Source organism: Podarcis pityusensis (genome assembly GCF_964106645.2).
Source record: "Podarcis pityusensis genome assembly, chromosome: 1".
Classification (NCBI taxonomy): domain Eukaryota; kingdom Metazoa; phylum Chordata; class Lepidosauria; order Squamata; family Lacertidae; genus Podarcis; species Podarcis pityusensis.
The window spans coordinates 49,922,644-49,945,775 of record NC_138028.1 but is presented as its reverse complement, the minus strand read 5'-3'; the positions used below and the strand labels follow the sequence as shown (position 1 = coordinate 49,945,775).

Genomic DNA, 23,132 nt, shown 5'->3' with positions numbered 1-23,132 from the left:
GGGGGTAAGCATACATCAGCAGGAACTGGAATGCTGTGGTGAAGGAGTAATTTTTTAAAAGCTTAAGAATTCAATCACACAAACAGCAAATGACAAATTTGGGTTCTTTGTGCAAATTTTGGTGTTTTTAAGGGGTTAAAAGGAAGACATATGCCTCATACATGCATAAGGGTACCATTCCACGAAGGTAATTCTTTTTCTTCAAGGTGTAGCAACATAACAGCTGCCTTAGTCAAAGCAAATGCTTTATTTTAGCCCATCAGGTAATAGAAAGTAAGAAAGTTCCAGATCCAACTCTTGATCCTGGTTTCTCAGCCAAAGCCTGAATAATTAGCTTCAGGTGCACGAATCAGGCATAATATTGTAGATTAGCTTTCTTCTTGGCCTGGACTTCCAAGATTCCTTCCATGTAATCTTCATGGGTAAGCTCTGTAGCTCCATGCCGTAAGGCAATCATCCCCTGATCCAAAGAGAAAAAGGATGGCTCAGAAAAAAAACCTAATAATGCATCACAGAAAATTGCCACTCTTTTGTGTTGAAGGCACTCTCCCCAGTTCAGCATCAGCTGCTGAGGACAGTTTCTCAAAGGAAGCAGCATTGGGGGTGGGGTGGGGTAGATCTACTTACCGCTTCCACACACACAGCCTTGCACTGTGCCCCATTGAAGTCATCTGTGCAACGAGCCAGCTCTTCATAATTCACATCAGGGCTGCAGAGAAATAAATTATGTTTTAAAAATTAAAAAGGAAAAAAGAGCTCAACTGGAAAGGACACATAAAAACTTCCTGAGAATGCTTCAACGTCAAAGCTAGGGCTGTGCATATTCAGTGATAAAAATTAATTTCTGCACCACAAAAAGCAAAAAACCTGCCCTCTGTATAAAATTAAGCACACTTACTGTATTTAAATTTGAATTAATTATTCTGATTTGACAAGTCATAGGGAAAGAAAAGAAGCAATGAGGGGTGCTAAAGCCCCACTTGATCACTGGAAATATTGCTTGGCTATCTCTTAGATTTCTGAGATTACAGCAAGTACCACCCAGCGCTAACATGTGTTTACAGCCATAAAGATCAGAACTGAGCTCTGAGAAAGTCAAGATTCTTAAGCCCAACAGCATAACCTGTGCTCCTACTGAATCCAAGACAAGAACACTCTATAGTTTACTTATGACAGGGCCTGGAGAATAAAGGAAGAGTACTATTGCCCGCAACCCAGCCATTTCCACAAGCTGGCTTCATTCCTTTTTAATACCTGACATTCATCTTGCGTGAATGGATCTGCATAATCCTGGCTCTAGCCTCCTCATTGGGCATTGGAAACTCAATCTTACGATCCAGACGCCCTGAGCGGAGTAGAGCAGGGTCTAGGATATCCACACGGTTAGTCGCAGCAATCACCTGGATAAGAGAGAACCCAGGAACAGTGATTTTAGTGCTCTGAGATGCAGGTGAACCTATTAACATCTTTCTCATCAAAATGGCTTCGAAAGCCACTCTGTAATCTCTGCTTGCAGCACCCCCACCTCGTACCCTCAAGCAAAGGAAAGTTACCTTGACTTGTGTGTTAGGTTGGAATCCATCAAGCTGGTTCAGCAATTCCAACATGGTCCTCTGTACTTCCCGATCACCAGCCTTTTCACTGTCAAATCTGGAAGAAATCATGGTAGAAAGTCAACTTTTGTTACACAGCATATCCCTTGCAGAAACCTTATATTCATGTTCACCATCTTAGTATAAGCCAAATCTAATTGTTACTGCAATGTCATCATAGTCAGTGAAGCAAATGACTCCCCTATGGTCTGGTAGCACAACCACCATTTGAACCTTCAGAAGCATGGATTTTGCATGTGTCATGTAAACATACGATTAGTTATTGTGCCAGTGTTAATGGGCCAATATCAATGGGCTAATGAAGATAGGTGATTGGGTCTATGCTGCTGACATAGGAAACAGTGGTATGATTTAGGACAATTCCATCTGACTTCAATTAAAATGCCTGCTGTAACAACAATCATCAGTAGGTGCTGGAAGTTCAACAGGGAGGGGACCTGTCTGACCTCAAATGGAAAGAAGTTCCACAAAACTGGGCCCAAAATGCGAAACACATGGCTCCTGGTGGATACAAGTTGTGCATCTGAGCCATGGGGAAGCACTAACAGTGACTACCCCAAAGACTTCATTGATGGGACAGAGATACTAGGCAGTTCTTGAGGTCTCCTGGATCCAAGTTGCTAAGGCCCTTGTAGGTTGATACAAGAACCTTGAGCTTGACCTCGTAGTTTACAGGCAGCCAATGCAAGCTTTTGAACACCAGACTTCTGTGCTGGTGGAAGTCTGTCCCCATGAACAGTCTAGCCCCCGCTGGAGCTTCCAGACCAGGCCCAAGGGTAGCCCCATTCAGAGCACATTGGTAACCTCAAGACTTGATTATAGCAATGTATGAATCACTATGGCCAGACTATTCCTGTCCAAAAACAGCTGTAGTTGATGTACAGGCAACCACCAATTGATGTGTGACTAGGAATGCAGCAACCTAGAAGTGGCTGGAAAAGGGGGCCTGATGGGGCAAAATGGACTTATGCACGCTCCGCCGATGCACACAGGGGTCAGGAACTGAAACCCCATGCAAATCTGCTGTTGCCTGTAAAAGGTGCTAGCCTATAAGGAGGGTGGTTTTTCAACAGCTACCATGGATCTCAATTAGGACCACAAAAGTTCAGTAGTCATCTTTTCATCTAACATATATTCTTATAGAAATCAGGAACGATCCTATCAATACTTGCACATTACAGTCTTATTTGGCTTCACAAAGAAGCCTGGCATGATTTCCAGATCATATACAGTCCCAAGATCTTACCTTTTTGTGCCAATGGCATCAAGTTCATCAATAAAGATGATAGAAGGTGCTTTCTCCTTGGCTAATGCAAAGGCATCTCGCACTAATTTGGCTCCATCTCCAATGAACATCTGCACCAGCTGTGGGCCAGCCAGCTTCAAGAATGTAGCCTAGAGAGTGGGTAGCAGAAAAGGAAAGTATATGCAGGCTTGTGGGTTCTGCACAAGTGTGGTATCCCAGGCAAATACAGTATTTTGCATCCTAACAGTATGCACTTCCATAAAGCAAAACAACTTAAAAAACTAATATTGAAATAAAATCATCAAATCAAATGCAGTATGAAAGGATTTGGATTTGGGGCATGGACTACACTGCTGTGGAATCACCATACAGACCCCTACCCAATACTAAGACAGTTCCTGGACTTTGGGAAATAAACATCAAATCTTACCTTTGTCTGTGCAGCACACGCTCTTGCTAAAAGTGTCTTTCCTGTTCCTGGAGGTCCATACATGAGGACCCCTTTAGGAGGCTGGATACCCAGGTTTTCAAATTTTTCTTTATGATTCATTGGCAAGACAATAGCTTCTACCAGCTGCCAAGACAGAAAGAGACGATTAATCCCTACTATGGACCATGCTGCCCATTAATCCACACTCCAGGACAGGTATTATTTATTATTTAAAAAACACCTAAAATGTATCCAATGCTGTAGGCATATTAAAAACAAGACAATCCCTGCTTGCAGGCTTACAGCTTAAAAGACTGCTCCCCACCCCCGCCCACAGCCTCTTGTTCTCACCTCTTGGATCTGTTTATCCAGTCCCCCAATATCACTGTACTGCTCTGTAGGCCTCTCGTCCACCTCCATAGCTTTGACTCGTGAGTCATATTCTGTGGGCAGGGTCTCCAGAATCAGGTAAGAGTCCTTGTTCACTCCCTACAGATATAATTTCAGGAATTAGTCTTCTTTACTCCAAAACCAACATCTTCATACTCAGTTCATGCTCTCTGCCCCTCCCCCCCTTTTAAATTCTCTTGTGTTATTGTTGCAAATCCATCAAGAATCTGCCAATTAAACATTAGAGCTACGATTTCTGGGCATTAGATGAACCAACAAGCACTGTTGCACTGGTTTAATTTTGAACTCCATTTTGAAATCAATCAAGAGACTAGTCTTTATTTTAAAGCAGAAAATAGTTACTAAACTGCGAAAAGCGAACAGCCACAGACATTCATGAAAAGGAATATTTGTCATCATAAGTCATGTTATAACCACTAGTCTGAGGCATAAGAAAAATAATTCTTGTATGCACCAAGATTCAGCATCAGAGGAGTAAACAAGAACCCCGTAATAAGACACCAAGCAGTACTTTTGTGAAGTGAATCTCAGTGTTCATAAGTATCCAATATTTCTTTAAACAGAATACTCTTTTTGGGGGGAGGTGGGGGTCTTGATACGCTACAAAAACTCTTGGAGGGCCACTTCTGGGTTAGCCACCTCTGCTGTACAGCATTCACACATACCTCAGCTGCATTAAAAGGGAAGTCTACTAAATCAAACAGCTAAGAAATATTGCCTGGGGTGGCAGTTTACTAAAATGTCATAATAATTCTCAAGACAATTAGGGATACCTCATTTATGGTAAACTATCCAGCGCTGTGAGTTAAACCACAGAGCCTAGGACTTGCCGATCAGAAGGTCGGCGGTTCGAATCCCCACGACGGGGTGAGCTCCCATTGCTCGGTCCCTGCTCCTGCCAACCTAGCAGTTCGAAAGCATGTCAAAGTGCAAGTAGATAAATAGGTACTGCTCTGGCGGGAAGGTAAACGGCGTTTCCATGCACTGCTCTGGTTCGCCAGAAGCGGCTTAGTCATGCTGGCCACATGACCCGGAAGCTGTACGCCGGCTCCCTCAGCCAATAAAGCAAGATGAGCGCCGCAACCCTAGAGTCGGCCACGACTGGACCTAATGGTCAGGGGTCCCTTTACCTTTACCCTCAACAGTATATCATGAAAAACAAACCAGGTATGTATTTATGGCTGCTTATGGTTGCGCAGAGCAGAAACTACTCACCACAAGATCTCCAGGCTTCAGTTTTTCAGCATCAACCAACCCAATGACAGGCAGGAAATAAGTCTGTTGAAGAAAATGCAACAAAGTATTAACATTTGGATTTGACCTAGGTGCCATCAGTTCTCCAAATGCTCAGCACAACAAATAAATCTAAAATACACTCTTAAAACCTAAAAAAAGCCCTAGCTTAAAAATGCCTGCTGAAATAAAACAGGTTTAAAAGATATGCCAGGTAAGCTTTTCTTGGGACGTTATACCCTGATCTTTAGTGTTTTGTGGAGGGGGGGGCATAATTCAATAGCTATTTTCAATGGGTTCAATGGATCCGTTTGGTTGGTTGGTTGTAAGCTGCTTTGGGTTGCTCTAAGCAAAATAAAGTGACTAACAAATTTAATAAATAATAACACAATAATACTTTTTTGCATGGACAAAATCCCAGATTCAATCCCTTGCACCTCCAGTTAAAATGGTGTAAGGTAGCTTCATATTTGTGTGTATAAATGACAGCACTCTCAACAAGCTGTTCTCACCTGACGAGTAGAGGTCTTGATCACAGCACACTTGCCCTTCCTTTGAGAATCAAGGTCAATATTTGCTCCATCCTCCTCTTGGTCATTGGGATCAACATCTAGCAGCTAGAGGTGGAAAGAGACCAACAGGAGTGCAAGCATACCACAATTAATCACATCATAATCCTGGCTGACAATTACACACAGCAATGGAAAGAAGCACTGGTCCATGGGGTCACGAAGAGTCGGACACGACTAAACGACTAAACAACAACAGTGTCCAAAAGTTGTCTCAGTATTTTACCCTAAGTTTTAAAATGAAAAGTAGTCCCCATTAGAAATGCAAAGGGAGACTGCAGATTGCTGCCTTTGCCAAGAAATATAGGTCCTCTTTGCAGTTGATTCATTTATGACTATCTATTTTTCTGACTAGCAAATTAAAGCACAGGGAGAGAGACAACTGTCTTCATATTTACTTGGAAGTTAAGTTCCATTGTCTTCAGTGGGGTTTACCTAACAAATTTATTTAGCACTTTAGCCAAGAAGTTGCATCAAGAAATCAAACTGAGCTAGTGAAAACTATGAAAGGGACTCTGCAGCAATGACAACATTAGAAATAATGCGTTTTAAAACAAACATACATATTTTAACAGGCCAAGTTGTTATAGTGCTTTCTCCACAGACTCCATCCCTGTTCTCTTTGCAGAACCAGTTTAGCACTACCATCTTAAGCCATCTTCTAAAGCACCAAAGGATCGTCTCATGTGCACAAATAAGAAACATTCATTGTTAGCAGCATCCATTTTACTATTGGCATAAGAAACTCACCTCTATGACATTGGAAACAAGATATGGCAGTGTTTTGTTTACTTTTATCTTCTCACTGTTCTCTTTGATCTTATCTTTCATGGCTTGCAGCTCATGGGTTACTCTCAGCACCTCACTCTTCATGATCTGTAAATTCCAAGTAAGACATTACTTCAAAAAACAAGGGTCAACGTACGTATGTTCATGCAAGTCTAGAGAGGAACAACTAAACAAAAAATAAAAGGAAACAAATCTGCCGAGAAAAAAAGAAACAGCAAAAATAATTTAGCCACAGTAGAAGAAAACGGAACAGTCTCCTAACAACTCTCAGCTAATTCTTCTCACAGAGCTACAATTCTCAGAGCTCCCTGGGAAGACAGATTTACTGTTAGACCATTCTGAATTGTAGTTCCGTGAGGGAAATAGGGATGGCCTAACAATGCTCAGGACTGTTAACTACACTTCCCAGGATTCTTCAGGGGAAGCCATGTCTGTTTAAAGCGCTATGATGCTGCTTTAAATGTACAGTGCAGCCGGGACTTAAGTCACACTTAAGTGACTGGGCATTTTGCCTCGAAAGGCAGGCCGAAGAACAGGTATGCTAGGCGACGAGAACAGCCTTAAGGGGAAGGGCGAGCCGGGTGTGTGTCTCGGTTACAGGAACTATACAGAAAAGACTGAAAAGGGACAATGGCAACCTGGAGCCACCGGCTCTGCCAGCCCAGCGCAACCTCACCTTGATTTCGCTGTCCAGCAGGCGGGTCCTCTGCACGATCTCTTCCGTGGACATCTTGAGGACCTCCTCGCCGATCCCATCCTAGGCAGAAACACAGAGTCATGGCCAGAAGCAGCGCGTCTCTTCGGGCCCGGGCCCTCCTCACCCACCCAGGACCCTTCCGCGGAAGCCGCGGGGCGGCCCGACCGGGGGAACTTCTGCCGCCGAACAGTACCGAGACCACGGAGTCCCCTTTCGCCCCCCGCGCCCTCATCCGTCCGTCCCCCCATCTCCTCACCTCCGTTTCATCCCAGACCGACGCCATCTTTCTTTAGCCACACTAGCCAAGCTCCGCCTTCGAAGCAGCAGATTCGACGCGCTTGGCGAGAGCAGCGATAATGACTCTCCTTGCAGTCGCGACCGACGTCTCTCAAGGTTCCCCCTCTCTCTTTAAAGCTGAGTTACCACACTTGCCTTTTCCTTAACCTAGCGAGAAAACCCGGGACAGTCGAATCTGCTGAAGCAGGTGGAATAGGCGATTTCCCTACACTGGAGTCATGTGACCAGGCGCTCAAATTCGCTGAGTGATGGTCTTTCCTTAGATCCTTAGTAGAACTTCGAGCGCTTCCGCTGCCATCTTAGTTTGGGGCAGCGACGGAAGCCTCGGACGACTTAGCTTCATAGAGATAAAAACCTAAGGAGGAGCACCCTTCCCCTAGTCCTCAGTTCGATTTCGGTTTTACACTGCGGGTAAACAAGCACAAATGCGCCTGGTATTATTTTGCGCCTATGTGAACGAGGGAATGGACAGCTCAGCTAGGTTTTTCTTAGCTATAACAACCCGATGCAAGCTTTTTATTCTGAACTGTATGCTGCCTCGTCCCCACCTAAGCGTGTGGTTGACATAACCAGTTCATTAAACGAGGTTGTTATATACCGTTTGCTGGCAGGGCGCCAGCAACAGGGAAGGAGAGAGACGGGGGAAGAACGAGTCCGGAGGCCAGCTTAGCTTTAAAGCCTTTTAGGGAAATAATATTCAGGCAGTCAATTAACTGTGAACTTTCCCTTTAAAGTGCTCAGTTAATTGACAGCGTCTCTTCTCCTTTGCCATCGCCGTTATCTACGTAGAATGTCTTTACTGTGTAATAGAGCAGTTGAGACCGGGATCTGAGTCATGATTCAACAACAAAGACCGCTGCCAGGTCGTTCTCACTCAGTCCCCCATCAGATAGGTGGAGATCGTGACCCACACTTGGTTAAAATTCTCACGCAGTCTGCAATATGGGGATGCTAAAAGTGGACTTCATTAGAGGGTTGTCATATAAACCACTGTCTCTCGCAGCATGCCATCATCACATCGGCAGGATGGATTATTAATAATGGGTGACATCATGCTAGGAGATTGTTGCAAGCCACTCTCTCAGCCTCAGCTCTCCTCCCTCCACAACCCTAACATTTATTGTAAGCCAGCACCCTGATAATTTATTGAAAGATAGGGTATAAATCCTACTAAAGCCTGAGCTTGCTTATTTGCAATATAGCAACATTAACATGTCATTGTACAGGTCCCCTCTTCCTTGTACAGGAAACCCTTTCAGAACAACCTAATAAAAAAAACACACACACCACATTTTTTCACATAAGGCAAGTTTGAAAACATTGCTGAAAGTTGTTTTTTGTTTTTACATCTAGTGGGCACAGCTTGGCAAAGCCTGGTACCTTGCTGCTACCTTTAACCTCAATTTAGTATTCAGTATAAATTGAAGGGTTTTTAAAAGCACACCTTGCTCTAGCTTTTACCTATTTAGTTGTGTGGCAAACCGCTTACAAAATGCAAACGCTCTGTCTTAAACCTACCTCTGCTTAACTGCCTCTGCTGACATGTTAGGAACAACTTGAATTGATGTGTAATATGAGTACATTAATTCAGTTATTCAATACTTAAATAAGCTCCATATTCAACACTTAAATAAGCTCCATATCACAGAGCTTGTGCATTTAATGCATCACATTCTCACCTGTTTCATTTTCAGCCTTATCAATTTGTGATAGCCAAAAGCAGTCAGATCTATTGAAGACAATGGTCTTGAATTGTGGTTTTTCTGCTATATTATAACAAACAACTAGAAAAATAAACTAAAGACCTGAAATGACTTTCCAGTGTGTCTGTCTTCACTAGTTGCTTGATAAGCCTGTTGCTTATTGCTTATAAGCTTGTTGCTTAATAGTCTTTCATTGCATTTACTAGGGGGAAAGAAGGTTCTCAATGCCATTCCTCACATACTATGCAACTGTAAGCATATTTTCTCAAAAGTAAATCCCACTGAGTTCAGTGGGACCTCACAACAAAGGTGCTTAGGATTGCAGTCTTTGTGAAATGTGTCTTCTGGAAAGCTATAAAACACAGGTACATTTAATCTAGCATGCTACATATAGATCAGGGTCCAAGTCGTCATTCATGATGCAACTCCTATGCTGCCTTAGGGATGAGGGTCGTAGCCTTTAAAATGTGCTTTTGGTAAGAACTTTTGCTGTTTATAAACTCCTGTAGGACTGTACAGAAGGGATCCCAAAGTCAACTGTAATCTGTAGAAAATAGAATCTCTCCTCCTCCAGCCATCTCCCAAGTCAACTTGCCATCAAACCAAAGACAGCTGGCAGTGAAAAAGCAGAATTCTTGTGAAATCTGCTAAGATTCTGCACACACATAGCATAAGAAATCCACAAAAACCCTAACAAACATACTGATTTATTCATAGAATCATAGAATCATAGAGTTGGAAGAGACCACAAGGGCCATCGAGTCCAACCCCCTGCCAAGCAGGAAACACCATCAGAGCACTCCTGACATATGGTTGTCAAGCCTCTGCTTAAAGACCTCCAAAGAAGGAGACTCCACCACACTCCTTGGCAGCAAATTCCACTGTCGAACAGCTCTTACTGTCAGGAAGTTCTTCCTAATGTTTAGGTGGAATCTTCTTTCTTGTAGTTTGGATCCATTGCTCCGTGTCCGCTTCTCTGGAGCAGCAGAAAACAACCTTTCTCCCTCCTCTATGTGACATCCTTTTATATATTTGAACATGGCTATCATATCACCCCTTAACCTCCTCTTCTCCAGGCTAAACATGCCCAGCTCTCTTAGCCGTTCCTCATAAGGCATCGTTTCCAGGCCTTTGACCATTCTGGTTGCCCTCCTCTGGACACGTTCCAGTTTGTCAATGTCCTTCTTGAACTGTGGTGCCCAGAACTGGACACATCTGCACTTAGGGTTGCTCACAAGCCTTTTCCATTTCTCCTCAAATAGGTCTTGCATTAAAAATGATGCCATTCCCTTCTCTCTACATTCTGGTTTTCTTGTTGTTGTTGTTGTTTTGATAGGAACACAAAATGCAACAGTATATTAATAAAAAATGATGCTAACTACAGCATGCATTACTCGGTTAAAAACTGCTTTTAATGTTTGTGGGCGGTGGTGGTGGGAGAGACAACTGTGTCAAGGTAATTTGAAAATACTGAGTCGTTGGTTGATACAACTTTATTGATTCCAGTATAAATAGTTTTACCAAATGTATAAATATACTGAAGACAACATAATTGCAGACAGGTAACTGCTTCTGCTTGTGTAACATCACAATACTATAGCAAACGAATAAAACAAAAGAAACATCCCCCCAACAAGCACCTTTCCCCACCCTGGCCCAAGAGGCTTTCCCTTTGTAGTCCATGCAGCAATTAGATTTTCTGCAGGAGCAGAATAGAGCGGCTCTCAAGCCAAATAAATCCAATACTCTGGGCAGAATCCCAAGCACACTGTGGCAGACACAAACACATTGCTGAAAGACAGGTGGAGACGTCACAGAGCTGAACATTCAAAGGCAAAAGAAGCTTGAATTTGATAAGTCAGGTGAGCTCATCAAAGGATCCTATTTTATATTACGGATATCATATTAATTTCCCAAAGTATATACAGGGAACTGCTGCTAGGCATCCGATACATGCCACGAGGAAGTAACTTATAGCGGTACTTGGGAAATGGCTGGTACCTCTCCATAGCTACATCATCCAAGTACAGTGTGTTGTGATGATAATTTTTCCCCCCACAAGGAATGAATAAAAACAAGGTGTGTGGTATGAGTGTCAGAACTGGACCTGGTAGAAACTACCAGAAGCAGCAGAACATGAGAATGAGAGGACTGGGATCGTAGGAAGACATGCTAACCAACTCCTTTCAAAGAACAGAGGTGACATATTGGTTGAGATAACTGGTTTTGAGGAAAGAGAAGTCAGAAAACTCCAGGTAGACATCCACAACTCAGATGTGTGGAACATCAGGGAGCAGAGAACTAGGTCCACATGTTGCATCCAGTCTGCAGGAGACCCTCTTCCTACCCATTGGTTCCCCATCTCCATACCATAAGCCTAAAATGTTCCAGCTATTTGACACTTATCGATTGAGCTCTCCTAAATCATGGATCACACAAATCCTGGTTTAACAGATGAGCGTCGGCAATTGGGGCAACCACGTGTCCCATTGGTCTGAAGGCACCTGCAGTGAAAAAGAAACACACCTTAAGCTGGAGTGTAGAGGAGGTCCTAACTTAAATAACCAGTCCTTAGGGAGGAATAGGACCTGATAATTACTGATTACCTATATTCATAATTGAATCATTGGAAAGAACCACAAGCACCATCTAGTTCAACCCTCTCTGCAATGCAGGAATCTTTAGCCCAGCATGGGGCTCAAACCCACAACCCTGAGAATAAGAGTCTCACGGTCTACCAACTGAGCTATCTCAGTACAGTATTTAAGATACAGGAATAAGGCACATAATGGTACCATTAAAAAAACACTGTCACACAAATCAATATTCAGAGTAGACTCATTGAAATTAAAGGACATAATCCCACTGATCTCATTGCATCTACTCAGAGTATAACTTAGTCACTCCCTGTTTTCCAAATCTGTTACAGGGATGCTTTCTTTTTCATTGAAGAAAACTAAGCAACACATTTGCTGCAATTTGTGGGTTGTATCCACCCACATTAACCATTAGTCATGGCTATGCTATCAACCTGTTCACATTCTCTTTTTTGTTTGTTAATATTTGATCTGCTATTTACTACATGCTAAAGTTAGCCTTGCCAGATTAAGGATGCCAAGATTTCTCATCCATGAGGTCATTTGCTGTTTCTTTTTGATGCTGGACTCCAGGACCTCTTTGTTTACAATCAGACTTCCAAACCACTCCTGAACTCCCCTAGTTTCATTCCATGCTTCTGCAAAGCATGGAGTTGCTCCATTCACTCGCTCTACCCACTTGCCTGTTGCATTTCCCACCATGTAAGGCAGCATTTAGTAACTCCCAGCAACAGATTACCCATTCAACTCCTTTTTTAATGCACAGCATATGCTAAATTTGGACAACATTTTGGAATAGATAACCTTCAATTACTTCCTGATTTTATTATTCTATTTGCTCATTTTGGAGTAGACATCAAGCACAATCCATCCTTTCTTCCATTTCCCATTCTCCACATTTTGCAACTAGTTTGTGGCGCAATATGACCTAGTTCCTACTGGCTCATAAACTTCAATATGCCTCCCTACCAACTTCACTACAAAACAAGAGTTGTGTCATTAACAGCAGACCTTCATTAGTTAATAAAGAATTCATTCACTCACCAACATCCCCCAGTCAATTCAGCTCTATCACTTATGATCTGATGCATCCCTTTCTGTTACTTACTTTATATGGAAGACATGGGAGCAGGGCAAAGCTTGGAGCTGGTGGTTCTTGTCTCCAATAGATTCGCCACACATGCCACAGTAAAGCTCCATTTCTTCCACACATTCGTGAAACTTCACCACATGGTTGCGAAGCTCCCGCTGCTGCCCCTTTGTGCGGTAGATGCCTTCACACAGGCAGTGAACCTTCAGCAAGCCAAGCTGTGCGGAGATGGGGAAAGACGGAAAGGGCATCACAGAGGACTAGACTGGCTTTCTGCGGATCCAACCATTTCAATCCTTAATCAGCAATAAAACTTTCTCTTTTACAACTTTCTGACACATTTATCACCTCCTGTGTCTCCCCTTGTGCTCCTCCTTGTCCTCTACCATCTGCCAGGTTAGTTTTCTCTCACCTAGAACTCTTGTTTTTGTAAGGTGAAAATCTTACAACATACATATTAATCAAGCTTGATGAAAATGTCCCTCTTTTCAGGTTCAGTGGACAATTTCCCACATTAACCATACTCAGAGGAGACCCAATGAAGTTTATGGACATTTACAATGATTGCCTCTCCTAAACCATCTGTAAAATGAGAGAGGTTTTTTCACCTCAGTGTAGTAGCTACCATGCTAACTCCATTTTCCTGAAAGTTATAAAAAGCTGGGAATAGCTCTTTTCTTCCCTTTCTGTTAAGATGGCCTGCCTCCACCAAGGGCGCAGCTTATATTATCAATTTACACTAAAGTGTTCTCCTGAAGAATCCTGGGAATTGTATTTTGGTGAGGTGTTGCAGTTTCTGTTAGGAATTCCTATCCCTGCTCCCTCAAAAGTACCCTGGTGAAAGGAATTGACTGTTAACCAATTACAAGTCTATAGTTTTCCATCAGTGCCAGGGCTTTCATCAGTCACCACTGCCTTTTAAAAGTGTCTTCTTAAGGTGGTATTGTGCATTCATTTTCGCTTGGGAGCTGCCTTGGAGGCCTGTTAAGCAGAAAGCTGGATTCAACTTTTTATATCCTTTCTTATTTAGAGTAGACCCATCAAAGTCAATGGTCACTGATTTCAGCGAGTCTCCTCAGAATATGACTTAGATGGACACAACTCAAATATTTTAAATAAATAGAGCAGATTACCTCATAATTGTCACAAGAAATTGGCAATGAGAGGACTTACCTTGTTTCCTAGTCCCTCTGCCACCTCATAAGCCTTCTCGATACTTTCTAGTGCCTGTGGGAAATAAAACAAGATCACTATGCTGCATATTACTGTAGACGAGACAGAAATAAATCCATTTTCTGCAGCTTTCATGTTGCATGCCGAAACACACCTCAGGTGAAAAGGCTATGGCTTTAGATTGATTTTTTAAAAAAAAATTATTACAATCTATTGTGTGCATTTCTCCTATATCTACTCATGTTGGATAGCTCACTGAAAACTTCAACTCAACCGTGCAATGGCAGTGAGAAAGCCTAGTTCCACCCTAGAGATTATTAGGGAAGGAACAGAAACTAAGATGGTCAATTTGGTAAGGCCTTTTGTGGAAATCTATGGTGCAGCTACATGGTCCTGCTTGCCACATCTGATTATCGCTGTTGGCATCTATCTGTCTCGAGGGACAATGGAGTGCGTCTCTAGGGGCAAACTCAAACCGCTGGAGAATCACAGCGCCCACGGTGGCTGCAGAAACTGGTAACTTGTAACTGCTGCCTCCCACGTTGGATAGCTGCAGATTTCCCATCTACCCCTGCCATGAAGGAATCCTTAGTCATACTCTCTGTGAATGGTCCGTGAACATATCTGAGCAGGAAGGCACTGTCTCTGTCTCTTCATGCTCACTAACCCTGAAAGAAAAACCACCGTACTGTATCTATTATGGGAACAGGTAATCTTAATGTTTCACGGTTATCTCCAGATTCCCCTTATTATGTACTTTTGAATTTCCCCAGCCACAACCAAGGATCTTTGGTTGGAACTGGATGTTACAGTTTTCTGTAAAATGAGCATAGAACTGAAGAAATAAAGTGCCATGGTGATAAGCATCAATCCCCCCCTGCTTCCCGTTTGCTACATTGGTGTCTTAGGCTACTTCTTAGCTCATGTAATAAAAATCAGGCCACAGGAACAGGCTAGCCTTGGATTGGTACAGGCTAGCCTTACCAGTACTAAGAATATTTAAGGTGGTAACTGCGAGGGCCAAGTTGTTGGGATTTAGGGGAAGAGGGAAGGGGAAGAGATCGAAGGGGAATCAAGTGTCATCTATTCAGCTTTTCAGTTTAGCTTATCACTGACCTTGTCCAGTTCCTTCTGAATCACCCAGCACTTGGCCACGCCCACCAGCACCTGGATCTGTCCCAGACGGTTTCCAATCTCGGTCATGATGCTCATTGAGGAATCGTAACGGGGGAATGCTGTCTGCGGTATAAGAGAGGTCAATCACTCTCCAAGCCTTATAACTTAATCTCCAGACTGCTGTTGCCTGTTTCATAGGACGGAAGGGGTGTTTCATACCTGCAGGAGTATGCAGAGCTTGTCTGAGGCCCAGGACAGGAGTCTTGTTAGAATAAAGTCATAAACTCAAACAAAAAAGCAGTGGGTCTCTGGCAAGGCACCCCAGCTGGCTTAGTCCTGGGCAAGTGTACCTGGCTGCCCCCCACCCCACTCCGCACAGGCCTGCATACCTGTATATCTGCACGGCTGCGGTGGATATCAGCAAAGCAAAGCAGGCATTGTGCCTGCAAAGGACGATCTCCATGCTGAAGGGCAATCTTCATTGACTCCTAGCAAGAAAATGTCACAGAATCAGAATTTAAACCTTTTCAACCACACCATAGATCCAGTTTTCTCTAAGAATTTTGCATCTACTTGGGGGTGAGGGTGTTTGTATATTGTGTATTGGTCTTGTGCCCCACTTGCACTGGAGAGCGCTCACCCATGTTATCTGCTGGCAATAAGAGAAAGCAGGAGTATACTTGTATGAGCTACAGGGCATATATTGCAATAGATGCCTTTATCTATGTGGGAATATACTTTGCACTATGTCAGACCTTCTATTTCTCTATCTAGCTCAATACTGTCCACTCTGATTGGCAGAATCTCTCTAGGGTCTATTTGACCTTTTAACTTGAGATGTCAGGGAGTGAACTGCTCACAAAGCAGGTCTGTTGCCACAGAATTACGGTCCATCCCTTGCTGACCTGCAGAGACCTCTCATTCTCTTTTTTTAGCGCCTCGCCACCTTGTACCTCACAACATTCCATTGCGTCGGCCAAGCGCCCCAACTTCCGATAGGCCACAGCCATGTAGTACTGACTCATCGCTCGGTACTTTAGACTCCAGCCCTTTCCATAATCATTCACCAGCTCCGCAGCCTTGCATGGAAAGAACAGGGCTTTCTCATAGTCCTTAAAAAGATACGAGACAAAAGCAGGGACAGAGGTGGGCGGGAGAGAAGCATGAGACCCTTAAGACTCATGCAAAGAGCCTGTCAAGGTAATAATGGGAGCACCTGTCTCCAGTTCTGCAAGCAGGCGGAAACCCAGTCCCTAATCAGCCAGGCTATAAGGTGCATGCATTGTATGGTATGTACAGCAGACATGCCTATTTCTGATCAATCTCTTAATTCCACAACCTCTCATTAATTAGAAGATAAAACTTAGCAGATTTACAAACTCACCTATTTGCTGTAACGTAGGGAAACCCACCTACTCTGCACATTGCTGTTGCTCTTCAAAGGGGCTTGCATCTCATTTTAGTGAACAGCAGTACAGATTTTAGTGAACAGCAATTTGGGGAAAGGGTTTGAGTCTTTTACAAATCCCCAAATTTAAAGGGAGAATGCATTAAAAACAAGCGTTGCCAAGGTTACACCCAGGGTCAGGGGGGCTATTGCCCCAAAATATGAATATGCTTGTTTCCCCCAGAATTGGGAGAATTTCCTTCTCAGAAATGTAAAGCATTAGGAGGGAAACCTGCCAAACCCTCTCCAATGGAAAACACTGGTACTAGCAGTGCTTTTTTCCCCTGGGGGTGCTCAAAGGTACGCAGTACCAGCACCCTTTTTTCCCTAGAAGAAAAGCACTTATTAAAAGTGTGGCACTTACTCCAACAACTTTATGGTGAGTACCTTTTTTCTAGAAGAAAAGTACTAGTAGTTTGGGATTCATTCACACAAGTGAGGGAGTTGTTTATTGAGTTATTTGATAAAACATTGTCCATGTTAATGGGCACTGCATTCACTTTCTCAGAAAATTCTGAGGCAACTGATCAGACACAACCACATAACCAAAAGGTGCTATAACTGCAGTTATAATACTTTGAAAATGGTGGCATAAGTAAGTTGTTATAAATGTTACGGTCCCCCTTAAGCACATTTTCCTTGTGCACAATCAGCTTTACTTGCTTGGCAAATAAATAAATAAAAGGGGGAAGGAAAGGGGGCAGCTGTCCAGGGGGAAAAGACTTTGGCAATCCCACCCGCCACTGCACCCAATGTGTTTTGATTTTGGTTTAGACATGATTGCTGGAATGTAACCCCTACGTAATTTGCAGGCTTCCTATACCAAAACTGTAATATATGGAGCAGCCTCAAAGTCAAGCCCTTCTTTAAGGACTGCCAACTTGGCACTGCCACCTCTGCTAACTAGGCATTCAGTGCCCCGCTCCTCCTGTTATTGATGGCTCCCCACACTCATTGTGGGGCAGCCTAAGAGGGGGCAAAGGTATCTGCCTGTCACCAGGATACTTTCCTGACCTCATCCTGCACATTACATGACCAAACCACAGTCTGGACAGGCCCACGGACATTTGTCCACATGCCTCAAATTCCTTCTGCTCCTGTCATATTGTTCAACCTCTTAACTGCAGTCCCTCTCCACCTCCTGCCTGAGCAGTACCCACCTTGAGGTGTGTGTAGAAATTCCCTAAGCTGCAGCAGACGCGGCACTCCAGCATCTTGTCGTCATTGTTGTGGGCATAGCGCAGGGCTTTCTCAAAACACTCCAGAGCCTTCTGGAAAATGCTGAGGCCGAGGTAGGCATTGCCCATGCTGAGGCTGACTTGGCCATTGAGCTGCAGGCTCACTGTGGTGCCTTGCATGTTCAGGCAGGTCTTGCAGTAGGAGATGGTTTTTTGGAATTCACAGAGCTTCTCATTGCTCCGAGCCAGATTCAGGTAGCTCTCTGTAAGGTAGTCCGGATCCTCCAGCTCCCGGGCTGTGTCTATCTGCACAACTGCAAACTTCCAGCAGAGAACAGAACATTTAAGGAACATCATCTCTGTTGCTAGAGAAGATACCGTGATGCATTCAGGTGCAAGATGCACTGAGGAGCTTGGAGTTAAGAATACAGAGGTATGATACACTGGGTGAATTAAGGCCAGAGGTGGAGCTTTAAGCAGATACAAGAGACCTTCATGTCAAAGAAGCCTCAAATGTGGGTATAAGGAGGAGCTGCCAATGGTCACAGGAGGAGACAGAAGGTGAGAGAGGGAGGAATTTAAACCTCCTTCATTGGAAGTTTTTAAGCAGAGCTTGGATGGCCATCTGTCATGGATGCTTTAGTTGAGATTCCTGCATTGCAGGGGGAATATTCCAGCTCTATGATTCTATCATTTTATGAATCTCAATGGGCATCGTAATTAATCCCCATTCTTCACAGCTATACTACTGTAAACTCCAATGATTCCGTTCAGTCTATTGCTGGTTAAGGTCAGTTTTCTTCCTACTCAATTATCCTTACCAGAGTTTCTGTGTGAGGGAACTTCAGGAAAGATATCTTTCAGTAAAATTCAAGATTCCTTACCCATGTCGTACCCTGTCTTGTTATATTTCAGTTCTGGCATTTTCAGAAAGATGGCAGCAGTATGAGAATGGACTGAATTGCTCCCTAAATAATTTGTTTTGGCTTATTTTCAACTACATTAAATATTAAACAGCTTCAACTAAACTAATTTCCTTAAATAATTAAATAGCTGTGCAGGTCCCGCTCTCAAACACTAAACACTGTGATATCCGATCACTCTCATGCCTCCCTGGCTCAGTCTTCCCATTGCACTGCAGTCTGCTGCTTTTTGGCTCGTAAAACTAATCGTTTTCATGGCTACTCTGTCTGCTTTCTGGTTTAACCCTGTTATTTGCGTGGAGGTTAGCAGGAATAAAGGGCCAATTGCCTAAGAAAACTGTTACATGTGGGGAAGCTAAGAGGGCAGAGGGTGCTACCAGCAAATTCAGTGGTATAACTAAAGCTGATTTAGAGATCTGGTGAAACAAAGGTGCTTCCCCAAAAGGTTGGACTTTTTGCGGCAAGAAAAGTGACGAGAAACATGGGATGCAGTAACATCTAACCTCCCCACAAGCAAAGAAGAAAGAATGCTCATTAAATAGCCAACATGGCCTCATCTCCTTTGCAAAGAAATCAGGATGAATGCTCAATAAGCAGGTAATCTGGAAGCACGCTGGGCAAAGAAAGGGCTTTCTTGTTTGTATAAGAAACAAGTGAGTCAGAAATGGTAGGATATTGCTGCCTTGATTTTTTAAATTAAGCTGGTCTAAACCCAAATGCAATATAATTAAGTAAAACAAACTACTTGACTCTTTCTTTCTCTCTCTCTCTGCTGCGTCTCCTTACCACGGGCTGCTTCCCTTCCATGCAGAAAAGTGTGTCCTGGGTAAAGCAGTCCTAACAACCCTTTCCATTAACTTGCTTCCCTTCTGTGTATCATTAAGAAAGGGATTAATTGTAGCCAGGATGCTGATCCCTGGAATTGCACCCTAGACCAGTCCCTCTTCAACTCACATAGCTTTTGCCATCCAGAACTTTTGCCTGTGGTCTCTCCTTTAGTGTTAAACAGGTGCAACTATGTCCTTTCCCAGCTAATTAAAACCAGCTCCCATGCTAGATTTGAGGCAAAGAATTAAGCGCCATCTTGATGAACAGAAGTGCTTGGCAAGGCTTTCCATTTATAAATTGTTTATTCCAGAAGGTTCTCCAAACTTAGGTCCAGGTCTCTTAATTTAGACTCTGAAGTATTCAAGGCAAGGTATCTGTATCATTTCCAGCATCTTGATGAAGCACACGTTAGAGATGAAGTCATCTTAGCTAAATTAAATGTTTCACAATGCTGTCCATGCATGTTTGTGTGTACTGAACTCATGCACTCATACAACTAGACTTCACCTTCCTCGCTCTTCTCACCTTCAGAATCTGCTCTAAAGAGTTTGGTAGACCCTCCAGAGCAGATTTTGGGAGTATAACGGGGGTGGGGAGATTGGAGGGAAGGGAAGTCTCCTTGCTCAAGTGCAAGCCTGCTTACACAACATTGGATTCTACTGCGTCATTTCAGGCCTGCTGTCTCATTTGTTTTTCTATGGTTTAAACCTGTATTTCCCAAACTTGCGGCTCCATCATTCCTGACCACTAGTCTTGCTAGCTAGGGATGATGGAAGTTGTAGTAGTCCAACAACAGCTAGAGACCCAAATTTGGGAAACCCTGACTTTAAACCTTTAAAAGCTCCTGTCAATATTTGGAACCTCTCCTGCTCTCCATTTATCTGCAAAGCCTCCATCGCCTTGCTCCTGCCTATCCCTCTGCATTGATCTCCCAACATGTACCTTCTTGTGACCTTCACTCATCCATTCCTATAACCCTCAGCCATCCAAAGGGTGCCTGCTCCTTGCAATGCCTTCCCCCTTTCCCCCTTGCTGTCCTGGAATGCCCTCCCAGAACACTTAAGAATATAAGAAAAGCCCTCCTTTGCAAACTGGAATGCTCCTGGCCACTGTGTATGGGTTTGAGCATCATTAAGCACCTCCTCATCCAATGCATCTGTTCTTACCTAAGAAGCACCTGGCTGTGAGCTCTTCAAGATGGATTGCATCACTCAGAGGCCTGCACAGAGATTAATGCACTTGGCTTTGTGGAAGATGTAACAAGATTAAACACGAAACACCAAACCGAGGAAATGACATTAAACAACTGTTGGGTTGTTCTTCTGCAGCCCCTCTTTTAAGTTTGTGTACATACCTATTTGGACTGTGAGCTCTATGGGGCAGGGCTGTATCCACCTGCCCATATTTCAGACTTTAGTGTTAGGTTCTATAGAATCTCTTGTGTGGCTATCACTTGGTCTTGGGGCTCTGTCAACTCTCAAATAAAACGCTTGCAAATGCTACTAGTTCTTGCTGCACTAGCAAGAACTTAGGTTCCCAAGTATTTTACTGAAGGGACCACTAGTGGAGCTGAGTCTCTGTTGAAGGTACACTGGCCAGCACCCAACCCACGATATACAGATAATCCTCCCACAACTGTCTACACTGCACTTTTCCTACAATTGCCTTAAAATAAGGGTGACTTAACCTTTGGCCCTCCAAATGTTGCTGAACTACACTGTAGTCATAAAAGACATAAGTGCAGGGCAAGTGGCTGTGGCTTGGCTGAAACTGCCCCACAGGCCAAAGGGGGAGGCCTGGGGGCTAGATGTTCCCTGCCACTGAACTACAGCCTCCACACATCAGCTACACTGGCTGGGGCTGATGAGATATGGAGGGCTCACAGATTCACCACCCCTGCCTTCAAAAGAACTAGTGTCATGTAGTGGCCAATAAGAACAGATTCTGGAAGATCTGAATTCCAGTCTCGTCTCATTGGATGGCCTTTTGGAAAGCACTTACAACCCAGTGGTTACTAGCCACGATGGTTGTATAGCTTCCCTCTAGCATCAGAGGCAGCACGTCTCCGAATACCAATTGCTGGGGAACAACAACAGGAGCATCTAGTTGGCCACTGTGGGAAAGCGGATGCTGGACTAGATAGCTCTTTGGTCTGATCTATAAGGGCTCATCTTTTGTTTACCTCTCACCCCCTGGTTAGGTCATCACAAGAAGGTATGCAGGGTGCTTTGAACATTTAGGGGAAGTTATGGCAACCCTGATGAAGCACCATTGGGGAGTCACTGCCTTACTGGCATCAGAGCATAAATGCTAGTAAAATGGTAACAAGAAAGGAGTGTCTGGCTATTGTTGCTGATTTATTTAATTTGTATAACCCCCTTCTTCTGAAGATTGCATAATATGACAGATGAGTCACTGAAATCAAAGGATAGCCTCAGGGCATTGCCTCCTGAACAGTTATGCACACTTTCACACGCAAATAATGCTTTGCAAAACTGAACAATCTGCTACAATAACACAACATGCTTTGGCTAGCACAATTACGTTCCTGGGAATTAAACATCAAAGATCGACAATCTAAGAATTTCTGGGGATGGAGAACTGGGAGCAGAGATGCAGGATGGCAATTTACAAATCTAAGCAATTTACAGGACCTTCCAAGAGCAATTCTACCAAATCCAGGCTCACTGTATTTGCAGTTTGTCTGCTGAACTGCTCCCCAAAGCCTGCTTGCCCACGACAGCTCCCATCCCCGTTTTAGTGAGAGAAAAGAGCAGGCATTCAGCGTGAAATCTGCTTTACCTTTAGCATGTCTTTGTACCTGCCCATCTCTGAGTGAGCGGTGATGAGGCAACCCAGGACTCGAAACCTGCCAGCAGCATCCGTGCTCTTTTCCAAAACCTTCAACCAAACTTGCAGGGCCTTTTCTGTCTGGTTGGACTGGTAAAGTTGGAGTCCTTTTTCTATCTGCTGCTTTGTCTGGTCCTGACCCATCTCCTTTGTGCTCAAGAGCGTCATATACTAACCTGCCAGGACAGCAGACACACCGTGAAAGTTGGTGCTAAAACTGGAAGGCAGATTTTACCATTCGGAAGCTCTGGACCACAGGAACCTCGGACGATTCAGATGAAGGAATGTCAGCAGGAGATGGCAAATGTGGCCACCAAGGTCTTAGGGCAACCATCCTAATATTCTAGGCTAGCATCTTGGATGCTGCTCTCCTGCTAGAACTTTCTAAAACCCAAATCAATGAACAAAAGAGGCGGAAGACAAAAAAAACCCACTGCAAGAAAAGAAGAGAAAAATCTCAAGTGGCTGGAGTGAAATTCAATCGGAATGGCCACTCCTGTGCCCCTCCCCTCCATTGGTGACAGCTGTGCCCGCCAATCCTGGTCACATGACTTCACAGGAATGCCAGTCTTGGTAACTCCCAAGGTCAGAAAGCAAGCCAGAGGCAGCCGCTGTCCTTCCCTCTACGTTGCTTTTATAAATATACCAGAGAAGGCATCCTTTGCTGCTGTGGTCTAGCAAATTAAGGCTTTCATCCATTTCCATTCTAGCATTAAATAGACTCTAAGAGCACTAAGGGTTTATGAGTAGCCTAACCGTGAGATGAGATGCGTGGTGCTTGTTAAGCGCAATGGCCAAGAACGCTGCCTTCTTTAAGGCACATCTTGGAAACCTGAGTATTAAATGCAGAAGGATTTAACACCGAGGATCATTTCGCACATTAAACAGCAGCAAACCTCAAATTGCCGCATAACATACATTCCTCAGAGGGCTGTTGACAGT

At 43.8% G+C, this 23,132-nt stretch overlaps 2 protein-coding genes across 3 annotated transcripts; both read right to left on the bottom strand.

The window, feature by feature from the left end:
* Positions 1 to 103: 103 nt before the first annotated feature.
* On the bottom strand, positions 104 to 7,558 carry PSMC3 (proteasome 26S subunit, ATPase 3). The gene is made up of 12 exons (XM_081021234.1): positions 7,245 to 7,558; positions 6,968 to 7,048; positions 6,253 to 6,378; positions 5,446 to 5,550; positions 4,916 to 4,978; positions 3,641 to 3,778; positions 3,290 to 3,433; positions 2,860 to 3,008; positions 1,554 to 1,650; positions 1,255 to 1,400; positions 628 to 709; positions 104 to 460 (listed from the first exon to the last, which is right to left on the bottom strand). Exons 1-12 carry the CDS (start codon positions 7,269 to 7,271, stop codon positions 350 to 352), a joined length of 1,269 nt encoding a protein of 422 aa, XP_080877360.1. The 5' UTR covers positions 7,272 to 7,558; the 3' UTR covers positions 104 to 349.
* Positions 7,559 to 11,042: 3,484 nt separating this feature from the next.
* On the bottom strand, positions 11,043 to 22,358 carry RAPSN (receptor associated protein of the synapse; the record flags this gene model as incomplete). Of its 2 annotated transcripts, none has more annotated exons than XM_081021246.1 (8): positions 11,043 to 11,492; positions 12,694 to 12,893; positions 13,849 to 13,902; positions 14,965 to 15,087; positions 15,354 to 15,452; positions 15,918 to 16,076; positions 17,572 to 17,946; positions 22,143 to 22,358. In XM_081021246.1, 8 exons carry the CDS (start codon positions 22,356 to 22,358, stop codon positions 11,420 to 11,422), a joined length of 1,299 nt encoding a protein of 432 aa, XP_080877372.1. In that variant the 3' UTR covers positions 11,043 to 11,419. The 2 variants fall into 2 exon arrangements, with proteins under 2 accessions (XP_080877372.1, XP_080877371.1); XM_081021245.1 differs by having other exon boundaries at positions 17,572 to 17,910.
* Positions 22,359 to 23,132: the final 774 nt, after the last annotated feature.

What these genes read in the sequence shown, in the direction of transcription:
- PSMC3 (XM_081021234.1), bottom strand. Translation starts at nt 7,271, where the DNA reads ATGGCGTCGGTCTGGGATGAAACGGAG. An exon ending in TTGTTTCCAATGTCATAGAG is followed by an intron (nt 5,551 to 6,252) that starts GTGAGTTTCTTA and finishes TTCCACCTCTAG; the next exon opens with CTGCTAGATGTTGATCCCAA. An exon ending in TCACGCAAGATGAATGTCAG is followed by an intron (nt 710 to 1,254) that starts GTATTAAAAAGG and finishes ATTTCTCTGCAG; the next exon opens with CCCTGATGTGAATTATGAAG.